The sequence below is a fragment of the Neomonachus schauinslandi genome, chromosome X (assembly GCF_002201575.2).
Source record: "Neomonachus schauinslandi chromosome X, ASM220157v2, whole genome shotgun sequence".
NCBI classification, from domain to species: domain Eukaryota; kingdom Metazoa; phylum Chordata; class Mammalia; order Carnivora; family Phocidae; genus Neomonachus; species Neomonachus schauinslandi.
The window spans coordinates 100,663,930-100,680,004 of NC_058419.1; the positions used below are offsets into that span (position 1 = coordinate 100,663,930).

The 16,075-nt window shown below is 40.9% G+C and overlaps 1 protein-coding gene across 5 annotated transcripts in view; it reads right to left on the reverse strand.

The window, feature by feature from the left end:
- Positions 1-16,075, reverse strand: part of GK (glycerol kinase) — a 76,767-nt gene that overhangs the window by 35,999 nt on the left and 24,693 nt on the right. For 4 of the 5 annotated variants that reach the window (XM_021677933.1, XM_021677926.2, XM_044911963.1 and 1 more), the window contains exons 5-6: positions 4,884-4,960; positions 2,797-2,934 (exon numbers count right to left, since the gene is read on the reverse strand). In XM_021677933.1, coding sequence (XP_021533608.1) covers positions 2,797-2,934; positions 4,884-4,960 — 215 coding nt within the window. The remainder of the gene's footprint in view (positions 1-2,796; positions 2,935-4,883; positions 4,961-16,075) is intronic. The other variant, XM_021677936.2, reaches the window with a different exon arrangement.

Genomic DNA, 16,075 nt, shown 5'->3' on the forward strand with positions numbered 1-16,075 from the left:
ACTGAGCCACCCAGGCGCCCCTATTTTTATTTTTAAAAAAGATTTAATTTAGTTGAGAGAGAAAGAGAAGGAGAAAGAGTATGTGAGTAGGGGGAGGGGCAGGAGGAAAGGGAGAGAATCCTCAAGCAGACTCCCTGCTGAGCGCAGAGCCCAATGCAGGCTCCATCTCAGGACCCTGGGATCATGAGGTGAGCCAAAATCAAAAGTCAGATGCTCAACCGAGGCACCCCCTAATTTGCAATTTAATTTACATGTTGTCAAGGGCCATAATCAGTAGCAGAGTACATAAAGCAGGAGAATGGAATGTGTCAATCACTTAATTTTCTAGTTTTCAGCGGTGTCTAATAGAAATACAATGCTAGCTACACGTATAATTTTAAATTTTCTAATAGCTACATTTAAAAAGTATAAAGCAGGTAAAGAGTAAAACTCTTGAAATTAATTTTAGTAAATTTTGGTAAAGAGTAAAACTCTTTACTCTTGGAATTAATTTTAATAACACTATGTATTTTATTTAGCCCAATATATCCAAAATATCCTTTTATTTATTTATTAAAGATTTATTTTTAAAAAACTTTTCGGGGCGCCTGGGTGGCTCAGTTGGTTAAGCGACTGCCTTCGGCTCAGGTCATGATCCTGGAGTCCCGGGATCGAGTCCCGCATCGGGCTCCCTGCTCGGCAGGGAGTCTGCTTCTCCCTCTGACCTTCCTCCCTCTCATGCTCTCTGTCTCTCATTGTCTCTCTCGCAAATAAATAAAATCTTAAAAAAAAAAAAAACAACAACAACAAAAAACTTTTCAAGTAATCTTTACACCCAACATGGGATTCGAACTTACAACCCCGAGATCAATAGTCTCCAGTGGCTGAGCCAACCAGGCACCCCCAAAATATCTTTTAATATAAAAAATTACTACTGAGACATCTTACCTATGTATTTATTTATTTAATTTGTAAGTAATCTCTACACCCAATGTGGGCTTGAACTCACAACCCTCAGATCAAGAGTCGCATGTTCTGACTGAGCCAGCCAGGCACCCCAACACTTTACCTACTTAAGTACAGTATATTTTACACTTACAGCATATCTTGATTCACACTAGCCATATTCGAAGTGCTCAGCCACACGTGCTTAAGTGGCTATCATATTAGAATTCTAGTAAACTGGTCGTTAAACAAACAAAAATCAGTTTTGTTTTCATCCGTTATCTTTGGAAAAGGCAGTCTTAATTACATTTGGCAAAGTGAAATATATCAACATGTCTGCCTCTTCAGGATCTTACAGAACTCTGTGCTGCTGTTTCTCTGTTTGTGATTTAGTTTTTTGGAGTAACAATTCTCATTGGCTTGTGCCTTACCCAAGCACTATCCTGAAAGCAGAGTTTTAAATTCTCCCGTGTTAATACCCTCGGGCACTGCTGCTTTCTTTTGTGTGGGAGTGATAAGAGGTAAGAAAGAAACAACAGTGGAGGAAAGGCATCTCAGCATCCATCCGGGGAGTAGGTCCCCCACCCCGCAGCTAACTGAGCTCCCTCCTGCAGCTCACAGGTGCCACACCCTGTCAGAACTACTGTCAGAACTATTTCAACTGTGACAGGTATGAAAACTGTGGGCCAAGAGAGCACCAAGCACAGCGTGCCCTGGCCAAGCACAGGGAGGGGTGAAGAAAGTACTGCTTCCTGGTACTGGTTCTGGAAGATCTGCTCTGTGGATCTGGCAAGTGAGAATGGGGCAACATTCCTCTGAAGCTCTCTTGAATGTTGAAAAAGATAATCACATACTTACTGAAGTAATTACAAATGAAATTGTATGTGTGGGGATTTGCTTTACAATTATCTGTGGGGAGAAAGGGCATGTGAGTTTAGCTGAAACAAGATTGGCCACAGTTGATTGCTGTAGCTGGCATGTTGTTGCCGAGGTTCATTACACTAGGCCCTCTCCTTCTGGGTATATTTGAAAATGCCCATAAGAAAAATAACAGAGAACAAAAAAGAGAAAGGGGGAGAGAGAACATGTACTTTTAAGATAACTCTGGGAAATGTCAAAAATGTTAGTTTCTACTCATCTGTGTTCAGCTTAGGCAAAGAGATTATCCATCGAAATTCCACTATGATTTTTTCATATTATGGCTTAATAAGAGACAGCTGTGTCATGCTGAAAGCACATGCTAAAAGTCACACAGGTGTTCTATTAGGTTAAATAGTTACTTCTTTTAAGAAATGACCACTGGAAAAGAGCATGTGATAAGCAAGAGAAAAAGACTACCTAAATTACTAATTACTAATTAAATTACCTAAATTACTTATTCTAAAGATAATAAATATGAGATGTGGTTTTGGTAATCACCCTCCATTTTTATTGAAATAAAGCAAGAAAAATAAGGAGGAAGTAGGCAAAAATGCCTCTTAAATGGGAGGCTGAAATGTTCTGCTGTCTCAAGTGGGTTTTCTTAATAATTTTGCCAACTAACAAGTTTCAACTCGGGGTGCCTGGATGGCTCAGCTGGTTGAGTGACAAACTCTTTGATTTCGGCTCAGGTCATGATCCCAGGGTTATGAGATCGAACCCACATCAGCTCTGTGCTGGACATGGAGCCTGCTTAAGATTCTCTCTCTCCCTCGCCCTCCGCCCCTCTCCCAGCTCACGCATGCACACACATGCGCTCTCTTGCTCTCTCAAATAAATAAATAAAACCTTTAAAAAAAAGTTGGAACTCTTGGTAGAAAATAGAGAGCAGGCAAGCCAGTCTAAAAAAATTCTGAAAAACTTTCTCCATTCATCCATTATATTTAAACGTACCCAAATAAGCCATGAATCAATGGTCCCAAAAAGAGCTCTATCTTCTTCAACAGCCCTCTGAACTTTCCTCACATTGTCAAGGAGCCAACGAAGTTTCACGGCACTGAAGTAAGTGCTAAGTGGAAGGCCTGTCTTGGACTAAACACAGTTATGAAATTCAGCCAGCAAATTAAGTTACCAACTAGTCTAAAAAATAAAACACCAAACTGAGAAACTCAATAAATCACAAAATATTCAATGGCCCTAAAGTCAACCCCATGGTATTATGGATAAAAATAATTTTCCTATCTCATGGCACAGGAAGGCATGTTCATGAACAAAGATCAGCGTGATATGTTTGCAGTTCAAAGAGCATCCACGTTGCAAGGTAAAGAGAAAATTAAATGACACAACATCCTGTAATCTGGATGGTGAACACGCAGACGTTAGCTTTTGTGATGAGTATTACGTGCAGAACCTAGTCTGAAACTCTGCCTTTTCATTTTATATTTCATGAAAGTGATATTTTAAACTATTAAAAATCAGAGAGTATATCAAACTATAACCAGAAAATTTTAGGTTTTAAAACATGTAAGACTTAATAACAATATACTTATATGTGTAAAAAATATACTATAAATATGTACATACACACATACATATTCAAATAACGTAAGTGGAGAATAAAGTAGAGCTCAAGGACATGCCAGAAGGAAGCAACACTGAGTTGCTCCATATTAAGAAAGTAGTTGCCTAAAAACTCAGTGAGTACATTAAACAAAGGGAGGGTGTACTGAATAAAGGATAAATGCTAAATATAAAACACATATGGGCTTATCAATCTTCCTTGAGAATGGATCAGATCCAACTCCTATTTTTGTTAGTATATTAAATACCAAATATATTTATAAGGGCTGATGAAAGTGGTTAAGATGATACATACATCAAAATAATGCAATTATCTTTCCCCTCCCCTAATCCTTAGTTTCCTGATTTACCACCTACCTACAGAAAGTGATACCTTTTTCCTTCTTATCTGCTATGGATATGTTTGGTAAAAAAATTCAAACCAAACCATTTAATCCTTTACTGCACCCTGTAAGTTATGACTAACCCATGGTTTTCTAGCTTTCCTAGAATAAAAGTAAGATCAATACTCAAAAATAATGGGAGGAAATAATTTATGGGATTATTCCTCTTTGATTTGAAGGACCAAGGGTCATCCCATAAAGCCAGCAGTGAGGTAGTCGATAATATCTCATTTTAATGATTTAGGTAGCAAGTATGAAAGTTGCCTAAAATGGCCCTGAAGAGAAAAACATGCATCACTTGAAGCAAAGTGCAGCTGGAGGTGGGGGTGAGGGTTGTGCATGGTGACAAAGAGGAACAGAATAGGAAATGGGTAAGGGTATATTTAGGAGTAGCTGGAAGTTATTTGGGGGGTGAGGGTAGGGAATGGTTTGTTAAACTGCTACAGTTAATGGGATTTGAACCCTAGTTTCAGAACCAAGAACCACTGTTTTAAGAGTCCCACTGACAAATACAAAGGGGATATGCCAAAAAAACAGAACTTCCTTTGGATGCTAGGAGAGGTGGGCCTTGACCTTGATAAGAAAAATACCTTGCTTGTTTCAAAAATTCTCTGTCTCCCTTCATTTAACTCAAGAGAGCTCTACATATGGACTGAAATTTAGGCACTTTTTATCAGCCTCCTTCATATGAAGAAAGAGTTCAGTGAGGAGCTGGAGTGACTTTTAATTTCTCCCCCTAAATCCAGATGCCTAAAAACTCAAAAGCACCCAGAACTTTCTTTGACAGATAGGAGAAAACAAGAGGGAGTATGGTTTAAGCCACTGGGACACTTTATAATCCCCTCCAGCCTATCAACCTCAGAATATGAATCCTCTAATCCACTACAGGGCAAGAATTCTGACAGAAAGGTAAATACTTGAGTTGTCCTCAGTTGTCTGCAGAGAAATAGCCTATCAAACATATCAAATAACTATTGTGCAATAGGATGGAAGGCCCGAATAGTCTTTCAGGCGAAATCTCTAAATCTTTTTTAAAAACAAGCATTCTTACAGTATACTTTTGAAGAGATCTCTTACCTTGACAAAGTTATTATTTCCTGGAATTCTTTTACTAAGATTCTCAACGGTAGACTGGGTTCTCAGATCAAGCCACACTATAGACCAAAATATAATAACATATATGAAAAACTTCATTTAAAAAAATCAGATCTTAATGAAATCACTGTCAAGTATAGGAGACTGATTAGTTTCCATAAGCAATTAAAATGCTAGAGCTTTCAAAAGATTGAAATTAGAAATGAATGGGCATATTGTTAGAAAAAAGAATAAATTTATGAGGAAGAATTTAAAGGTTTTATGCAAAATTATAGACCAAGTTAGGAGAACAATACAAACCTGAGGGCACTTAATTTGTAACCTTTTTATAGAAAAAAAAAACATGAAAAAATGTTTGGGATAAGAAGTTTCTCAGAATACATGAGTACAGGGAAAATCTACGTGCTCGGCAGGCCAGTTGCCAAGGGCAGAACACACCGCTCAGGATCACCGTACTGGGTATAAAGCAGGTACCTTACAAAACTTGGGAGCAATTTGTGACAAAGCAGAGAACCTGGTACTATTTATTGAAGGAAAAAGTAAGATTCAGTCTCCCATGTATGAAATGCTTATGTACATTAAACTCTTCCATTTCAAAAGCAGGCTAGAAGCCAGAATTGTTAAAAGAATTGTTTAAAGGTCACCATTCTTGCTCCCTGCTGGACTGTAAAAAATCTATTTTAAGAGATCAACATTATTTACACTAAGTAAGTTTTGTCCACTTTCTGATCCTCTAGTAGAAAATATTTCTGCTCTGCTTCAGGACAGAAGGCCTGAGAAAGAGAAGGTATCACATAGTACATAAAGCAACTGCGAAAGGTAACCAATAGGTCAGCTGAGTTTTATGTGTCAGCTTTAAGTTCTGTGCTTAACTTCTATCACTTTTAATCTGTTAGTGGTCACTTGGTATTTTTAGGCACTGACTGCGCTCAGAGGCCTCCTGAAAAGCCTCAGGCCCATCGTTTATTTAAAGGGCACCAGGGAAGATTAAACAGGCTTGTCCACTACACACGAGAATGCTGGCCACTTCATTGCAAAGTTTGGTTCACCCTTTAGACTATTCCTTTCTGTTCATTTAAAAACCAGTTCTTGGGGCGCCTGGGTGGCTCAGTCGTTAAGCGTCTGCCTTCGGCTCAGGTCATGGTCCCAGGGTCTTGGGATCGAGCCCCGCGATCGAGCCCCGCATCGGGCTCCCTGCTCGGCGGGAAGCTTGCTTCTCCCTCTCCTGCTCTCCCTGCTTGTGTTCCCTCTCTCGTGCTGTCTATCTCTCTGTCAAAAAATAAATGAAATCTTTCAAAAAATAAAATAAAATAAAAACCAGTTCTTTTCGGTAGTGAATTTTAATCAGTTCTTTCTAATTACTTAAACTGTCATTTCTCCTGAGGGCTGCCTGAGCTTGATTTTGACAGTGGCTACTTCAGGACAATGGACTGGTTTCTGCAGGTGTGAAAAGCAGCAAGAAAAGGCTCATCACAACTGAGGGAAGAGGAGGCAGAGAGGAACACCAGGGGAATCCGTGGCCCATAGCACACATCTGCATTTGCTGCCCGCCACATATTCTTTTTTTTTTTTTTTTAAGATTTTATTTATTTATTCATGAGAGACAGAGAGAGAGACAGAGGCAGAGCGAGAAGCAGGCTCCCCGCGGAGCAGGGAGCCCGATGCGGGACTCGATCCCAGGACCCTGGGATCATGACCTGAGCCGAAGGCAGACGCTTAACCGACTGAGCCACCCAGGCGTCCCGCCCCGCCACATATTCTTCTTGCTCCTGGGAACAGTATCTCAAATTCTCTTCAGGAAATCGTCCCTCCCTCATTCTCAGCCATGTGGCTTGCCGGAGATCGACCCTACCCCCAGCTCCAGGATCACGTCCCCATCCCCATGACTGGTTCAGACAGTGTGGTCTAATCAGCCCAACGGAGATTTGTGCTCAATCTGCCAGAGCCCCTCTCCTCAGCACCACTAGGCAGTGTGTGGCTGGGCCTGCTGCCCCCACGAAGAGAGAGAGCTGAACTGGCCACATCTGGAGCCATCCCAGAAGACTTGCGGGGAATCCAGGTCATATTGTCCAAGTCTAGAGTGAAACAGCATCTGAACTAAGCTATTGTTGCATTGCTGGTTCCATGAACAAAATAATTACTTTTTTTAAAAAACTTGCACTTTATTTAATTAGGGCTGAGTTTTCTATTACTTGCACTGTGACTGATATAAGCCATTAGCAGCAACAGCATGGAGTTGGTGAGAACTCCCCTGTCCAGGGCGCCAAGGCAGTCCACTTCTCACAGAGGAGCGTACTGCAAGACTGTGATCAAAGTAGACCTTCCTCATAGGCAATCCCAGCAGGTGTTAACAGCAGTAATTGGGAAAAGGAGAGGAATTCAAGAGAGAAGTTTTGAGTGGTGACAGGTAGAATTAACAAACACGTCTCAATTCTCAGTGTTTCGAGCTACACTGGGCTGGGGGTTAAAAATCAATTGAGTGTGTTTTGACTACCTACTCTTAAAAAATGAAATAGGATGGATTAGAATGGAAAATAACAGAGTTCACTGAACTCAGTAAGGTAAGTACAGACTTGTGAAACTTTTTAGTTATGTGAGTTTGATGAATCATGATGGAAAATATATTTCTCATCAAGGGACATGAACAAAGGACCTGAAAGTCATTGTTCTGGGCTGTTTAATGACTCAAAGCCTCCTAGATCATGGCTTTTCTGTATTTTAATGTAAATAATCACTAGGGAGCTTAAAGATGGACCCCATTCCCTGAAATTCTAGAGTACTAAGAAGGTCCAGGGAGGGAGCCCAGAAATACGCCTTTTAAATAGGTGCCTGCCTTTTAAGAAACACTGCTATACTCCACAGCAGTGGTCCTTATCCAGAAAGCACAACGAGAATCCCCTGGAAAAATCTGAAATCACACATTCCAAGCCCTACCTTGCAGGATTCTGGTTGCAGGTCTAGGCAAGGAAGGCCCGAGTCTTTCTACTTTTGCTATAAGCATCCCAAGTTATTCATATTCTAGAACTTGAGAAGCTCTTTTCTAGGGCATGATCTTTAGGATACGCAATTTGTTCCAATCATTTCTTTAAAAACCAAATGACAGACAAACTGATGACCAGGTGGCTCCCCTGAGTCCGTGTCTCTGTGACTCGATTGCTCCTGGACAGTGACCACTTACATAACTGGGCACTTCACTCCTCACTTGAGAGCTTGCAAGTATCCACAGTGGAATCCACAGAATCAACCCCTCAGCAAAATGAGTCAAGACACCAGACGTGAAATTGGGATGACCAAAGTTCTAGATCTTCCAATTTTGCCACCAACAAGCTATGTGACTCAAGCAAGTCATTTCACCCCTCGTGGCTTAGATTTCCTGACTATAAAATAAGGCAGTTGGACTAGATGGTCTCTGTAGTCCCTCTTCTGCCATTATTCCATGATCACAGAAGGCTGGCAGATTCACTTTGTTTTTACAGCCCAAGAGATTAAAGCAATTAGAATACATGGAATGGAATTAGTATAACTGCCAAAGAGAAAAATGTCAGTGGTTGATACACTACCAAACAATTCACAAATGCTCAAAATTAATTGAATTAAGAACAAAAACATTAGAAAACTCATTAAAGAAGCTAAGATGGCAGAATTAGATTTGCAGGAAAAGAGACCAAAAGCCAAAGAGAAGACCCCAAGCTGGAGGACGAGCCCCTTGCGGAGGTAATTTCCGAGAACAATCAGAAGAAGTGCCAGATCCACATCCAGCAGCGGTGGTCAATTTCCCCCATTGTGTCTGAGTCGGAAGGCCGGGAAGTGAGCAGGAGCCGGAGCACCAATACCTGAGGAAGTGCCAGCAGCTGGAACTGAAGAGCCAGAGGGAACAACGGCAACTGGATCTGAAGGGCCAGGAGAGACTGGAGAGACTGGAGCGGCTGGAGCATTAGGAGAAATAATGGCAATTCATGCTAGAGGTGGCCCGATTCAAGGTCTGTGTTCTCTCGTGGACCACTGGGAAAATGGGAGACCACTTGGGCAAGTTCCCCAGAACGAACATTTTCTACGCATGTGAGCACAGAAAGAGCAAAGGAAGAGACATGGAGCGGACAGGAAACGAAGACAGGGCAGTCTGAGGCTCTGGTTTGGTGGACTTCATCCATGTGGACAAAGGCCAGGGAAATACGTGCTTCTACTTCAGGATGACTCTTCCCTACCTTGCCACGTATCCGCGCCCTGCTTAGAGAAGTGGCTCAGCTGGTTACTGACTGCTCACCCAACCCGTGAATCGAAAAAGGCTGTGTGCTGTAGCGAGTGAGCCTTCCCTAGAGAGGGACGCGAAGGAGCGTGCCACAGTCTCTGTTGTGGCAATTTACAGGAAGACGGGAAAAGGCTGCTCTGGGAAGGCATGGCCCCAAGAAAGCACTTTCCTGATAGGGTGGCAGGAGGTGAAGCCCACCACCACAGACAGGAGAAGCATGTCCTGAGGGAACAGGGGATTGCTAAGTTCCAGAGTCATTTGGAAAAAAAAGAAGAAGAAGGAAAACAGATGCTCGGGAGTCCAGAACACTATACAGCCTGCTTTTATAAGGCATGTCCCTTATTTAGACCCAGTAAATCTGATTTAAATGGTTCAAACCATGAAGTAAGTAAGTTTAAAAAAACCCAGTTGGATGATGCGATAAACTTTCATTTGTATTAAATAAAGTCACATCCAATGTAGGTCCATTAGATTTGGTCTGGTCTAAAAAACAAAGTTTTAAGAGTGAAGAGAAATGCGGTTACCTCAATGCCCACAGACCAGGGCCAGTTTGGTGACGTAGTTACAGTCCAGAGGAGGAGATGATTTTGAGAATATTTAGAAATTTATATCATTTTTGGTTAGTCAGAACAACAAAAGGGAAAAGTACCTAAGAAAAAAATTTAAAAATAACTAGAAATAATCGGAATTATTTTCAATGGACTAGAAGCAAAGGCAAATAATACATCCCCTCTGGGAGGGCTGATTGTGAGCAGCTACAGGGCTGGCAGGGAGGTGAAAGCGAGGCCCCAGGTTCCGGAGCACACCCTAAGCAAGGACTGCTGACAGTTACACAAAGTGTTATCAGGTTGCTTCCTCCACAAGAGATAGAGTAATAGTCAACCAGATTGCACTGCTATGTGTTATCACTTGCCAAAAGTTAAGCTATTAATTAAGCTGGGTAAGAGGTCACTTGCAAAGGAGAAGAGGCTATAATTGATGACTGTCCCTCACCTGATGACATTTTCAGAAATCACATGGGGCCAAAGGAAAAATGGAGAGTTAGGGAGGGGGGTGATTTAAAACATATATATGCCCCAGTGTGGGGGCCGAAAACTATTTCAGCTCTTAGGTGTATAAATGCCAGAACGCCAATGATTCACATGAGTGTGTGTGACCCAGGTAAGCTCTGCATTTCTCCTAAGAACACTTGTCATGTATAAATCAATCATTCCATCTGGCATTCCTGGATTAAAAAAGACTATCAGCCCATTCAGAACAGTGGCCATGGCTAACACTACTGAAGCCTTCTAATCTGCTAGGCACTCCAAGTATTCTACATGTATTAACTCACTCATTTTTACCTCATGCCTAAGAGGTCCACACTTTTAATTTCTCCAATTTAACTGTTGAGGGAACAGGCACAGAATGGTAGTAAGTGGAAAAGCCATGATTTGAACCCAGAGTCTGAATCCAGCATGAAACCCCTACAACACAGGTAAGCCAGGATGAATTCAAAGTCTTAAACGGAATATAAAGAAACACTGAAGATCAGAAACCTTAAAGTTGAAATCAAAATCAGTTTCTTTTTAAATTGGCCAGAGTTGAAGAATTCATTAATTGCAAACTACACAGAATTTTTTTACCCCGGATTGAAGGAAATGTAAGACATTCAAAGAATCTTGTAATAAAGGACTTGAAATAAGGAGAAATTAAGTATATCTGGATCAAGCTGAATATTCTAGATCTTACAAAAGTAAAAAAAAAAACAAAACCCTGCTCCCTTCCAAAGCAAAACAATAAAAACAAAACCACACTTTTGTTGTTTAAAGACAAGTGTGCTTCCAAGTTTTAGGTAGCTTGTCATTTATGGTTTTCTTTCGTGCTGATACTCTGAAATATAATCCAGTCCCAGAAAAGGTTAAAAAAATTGAGCTCAAGGTTCCTTCAGATCTTGATAAATTATTACACAGGCTTAGTCACTGGCTCAGGGTTTAACCAGTACATAAAAAGTAAAAAAGGCGAAGAGGATGATCAATGTTTACAACTTCAATACTCTGCGTAAACAATTATATGTCATAGGGAACTATATTTTTTTAAAGATTTTATTTATTTATTCGAGGGGGGGGGGGAGAGAGAGAGAGAGAGAAGAGGAGCAGAGACAGAGAGGGACAAGCAGACTGTGCTGAGTACGATCCTGAGATCATGACCTGAGCCGAAATCAAGAGTCGGACGCTCAACCAAATGAGCCATCCAGGCACCCCTATTTTTATTTTTATTTTTTTAATATTTTATTTGAACTAATCTCTACACTCAAGTGGGGCTCGAACTTACAACCCCAAGATCAAGAGTCACCGACTGAGCCAGCGAGGAGCCCCACAGGAAACCTTAAATCCAACATCTTAGAAAAAAATGTTTGCCATACCATTTAAATAAAGAAAAATGGATCGAAGACAAATGATTTTTGTTGGTGGTTTTCTTACATACACTAGAGGTCTTAAATCAGTGACTCTTGCCTCCCTGGATATTAGTCTTTAATATGAATAATATTTTTATAGTAAAGCATGAATTGTGCTCTATAGAAAGCACACCCATCAACTGTAACAGAGAGTGACAAAACCTGTCCAAGAAGGAGGGCAACAGTTGGGCCACTGTCGTTAGGCCAGAATGTTCTACTGGTTGTGTCAGTGAAACGTGCACATGAAGATCTTAAACATCACGGAATCAAGCCTTTCCCTCCCACTTCAGTGCTTTTGGCCTTGGTTGTGCCATTGTAGTTGTGCTCGGTTTCCTCTGTGGTGTATTTGTAAACCTCAACCTTTCTCTCACTCAATACTTAGGAGACCGCAAGGTGTGTAGACCTTAACTAATAATAAAAGTTGGTTTTAGAAGGAAAAGGCTTAGAAAAATGGCAGCAGTTGGGGGTACAGGGAAGTCCGTGGAGGGGCGCCTGGGTGGCTCAGTCGGTTAAGCATCTGCCTTTCGGCTCAGGTCACGATCCTGGGATCAAGTCCCGCGTCGGGCTGCTTGCTCAGTGGGGAGCCTGCATCTCCCCCTGCTTGTGTCCTCTCTCTCGACAAATAAATAAATAAATAAATAAATAAATAAATAAATAAATAAAATCTTAAAAAAAAAAAAGAATACTGATGAAGGGAACACTAAGAGGGGGAGAGAAAAGCACCACCACGGGGGTAAGGATGAGTGAAGCCAGGCGAGAGAAGCCAAACAACCCAGGGCCACAGAGTTCTTGCAATCCAGTCGGGAGGCCCATCTGAGTCAATGGCTACATCAGGGCCCAGTGACAGCAAAGTGGTGATGTCAAGTGACACTGCTCTATTTTAGGTACCACACCAATGTTTACCTCACTCACCATACAACACATACATTCTCAAACTATATGAAACAGGCCATCTGCATTTGCAACGACGTGGATGGAACTGGAGGGTATTATGTTGAGCGAAATAAGTCAAACAGAGAAAGACATGTATCATATGACCTCACTGATATGAGGAATTCTTAATCGCAGGAAACAAACTGAGGGTGGCTGGAGTGGGGGGTGGGGTGGGAGGGATGGGGTGACTGGGTGATAGACACTGGGGAGGGTATGTGCTATGGTGAGCGCTGTGAATTGTGCAAGACTGTTGAATCTCAGACCTGTACCTCTGAAACAAATAATGCAATCAATATATGTTAAGAAAAAAAAGAAGAAGAAGAAGGTAGCAGGAGGGGAAGAATGAAGGGGGGGAAATCGGAGGGGTAGACGAACCATGAAAGACGATGGACTCTGAAAAACAAACAGGGTTCTAGAGGGGAGGGGGGTGGGAGGATGGGTTAGCCCGGTGGTGGGTATTGAGGAGGGCACATTCTGCATGGAGCACTGGGTGTTATGCACAAACAATGAATCATGGAACACTACAACTAAAACTTATGATGTAATGTATGGGGATTAACATAAGAATAAAAAAAAAAAAAAGAAACAGGCCATCTGTGCCTCAGTGGACCGATTTAAACTTTTTTTCTGTGCTTGTAACTGTATGTGTTACAAAAGACATCAGTAAACACACACACCTTTATTGCAAGCAAGAAAAAAATTGCCTTTCTCAGTCTTCAACTTCTACATCAAATGGATTTCAGGTCCACTAACAAGACGGGTACTGGGGGTGAGTAAGCTGATTACTTATTAAGGACCCCTGGGCCATAAACCAGCAGGCCACATAAAAAAGCAATTTTTAAAAAAGAGAAGTGTAGACTGCTTCTCTCATTGGCTTGTCTATAACAAACGCTGCTAATTAGTTACATAATTGAGTAAGTAAAGAGAGAGATGAAGAGGACAGGCCTACAGTGATAGATTTATAAGAGAAAGAGACAAAGAGGAGAGAGAGAGAATCAAACCCACAGACTGATGGGTTTGATTTATTCTTTGACATAAACAAAGAAGCTCAAAGACAAAGGTAAGTGAAAATCTAATTCTATTTCCACCAGTCCTACCCTGTGTTAAGAGAAAGCTGCTGAAGGTTTAATATTATGTTGATAGTCTCAATTGCGACTTGCATGGAGATATGACACCTGAGCCTTTTCCTGGGTGACATAAAATTGGAGGCAGAATCTATCCTTGTCATGACCAAGTGGCTTCCCTTTTCAGCTAATTAGTCCTTCTCTCTACTACTTTTCTATTCGCCTTCCTCCTTCTCACTTCCAGATTCCTCTCCTTAGCCTTCTGAGTCACAAAGACAAGCACGGTGCCTGCCTGGTTCGTCACTAGCTGCCCAGGGCTCATCACAGAACCTGTACCCAGACGGGCACTTGAACTTTTGTTGAATAACTTACATTCATTCCTACAGTGAAGTCATCTATAATAAACTGAGAGACTCACCTCTCTGGTGCCGACTTTAAGTCTCCATCTTACATTTGAACAATCTCTTTATACAAGAGCCACAAGCCTAATTGCCCAGAAATGAGCTTTGATTACAAGTCCAATACTCACCTTGTTCGAAGCAGCAGGCTGACACCCCTTAAATCTTAATTTCCTTCTGTTCTCGGAGGCTAAAAATCTTGCAGCCCTGTTTCCGCCCCTCCCACCCCCATTTATCTTTATGTCCTATCTGATTTACAAACATACAGGTTGTGACTTTCCTCTGAAAGGTCTCTCTGGTTTGCCTTCTCTCCACTGTCTTGGCACTAATCCCACCCATTGATTAGTAGTCTCAACACCTTTGCCAGATTTTACTGCAGAGAAATGAATCTCGTCCTTTTTAATATACTTACTTACATATTTGGATTTAAATGCCTTCTATTTGTCCTTCCTTCCTGTTTCACATTCCTTTTTCTTTCCTTTCTTGACTTTTTTTTTTTAAATCATTCAATATTCCCCCTTTATAAGCTTGTTAATTATACATTATTTTACTCTCATTGCTTGGAGATTATTACAACATGCATCCTTGACAATACAAGGACCTCAAAACAGTTTAGACTCATCTACTCTAAATTCGTTTCATGTACAACTGCTGTTGTGTATTTTAATTCTTAATAAATTTTGAACATCGTAAGATGTTGTTTTATGCCATCAAAATTCAGTTTTTGTCTGTCTTTGCCTTTATATTTCACCTTAATTACTTAAGAATATTTTCACGGGTATAGAATCCTAGATGGAAGTTACATTCATTTAGCACTTTAGAGATTTCATTCTATTGTATTCTGACTTACTTTGTTTCCATTGAAAAATCAACTGAAAGTCAGTGTGGCTCTCTTGAAGGTCATATCCTCCGGCTATGTAAAAATTTTTCTTTTTATCTTCGGGTCTCCACATGTGTTTACATATGGCTTTTTGTGTATTTATCTCGCCTGGGAATCACAGTGCTTCTTGAATCTGTGATATCTTTCATCAGTTTTGAAAAACCGTATCATTTCTCTTTTCTTTTCTCCTGGGGCTCCAATTATAAATATGTTAGACCTCCTCACGTTACCCCATCTTTCTCCCAGATTCTTTTCTGTTTTCTAAACCTTTGTCTCTCTGTGCTCCAGTCTGGTATTTACTTCTGATCTCTCTTCCAGTTCACTAATTCATTTTCAGCTGTGTCTAATCTGATGTAAAACTCAACTGAGTTTTTAATACAGTTCCAGAATTTCTATTTTTAAATTCCCAACTCTTGGCTAAGGTGACCAAACTTGTCAAGGCATTCCTTGAACATGTTGATCATGATTACTTTAAAGTCTGATAACTCTAATATCAGGATTTCCTATGGGTTGGTTTCTAAGGTTATTTGTTTCTGTTGGTTTTTAGTCATGTCTTGTTTTGTATGCTTGATTATTTTTTTATAGAAAACTAGAAATCGTATATGAAGAACTCTAGAGATAATTTTCCTCCAGAAAGGGTTCATTTTTATTTCTGAAAGAAAGTCAGGCTAGGAGCATTAGCAATCTTAGATCACCATAATCCACTCAGTGCTTTAAATTACTTGAATCTGGGCTTTAACTCCTGTGATGGGTAGTGTAGTCTCAGTTTACCTCACTTCTAGGGTTGGCCCTACACAGTCGCAATCAAAAGTCTAGGATTTTGCCCATATTAATCTCTACCCCTGGCAGCCTGACTACCTTTTGCCTCCCTATTTCCATGAACCTATGAAAATGCTGCTTAGCCTCAGATACTCCTCATAGAATCTACGAGTATTTCTAGGGAATAAGCAGCACCGAATGCCAGGCTTACTTCTCTGGGCTTTCCTTCTCTCCTGGATCTTGGTCCCATAATTCTTCACTGCCTTGGTAGCCTTCTAGTCCCTCAGACAGTTTTATTTTGTTTTGTAATTTTTGAGCTGTTCCTGGTAGACAGGTGCATTTGAAACAATCCATTCCACCATATGGGAAAGTAAACTCTCCTTTATTACTCACTTTGTCCCATGTTACCCAGTGTACAGCTTTCAGCGCTCTCTATATCCGCACCAACCCCTTT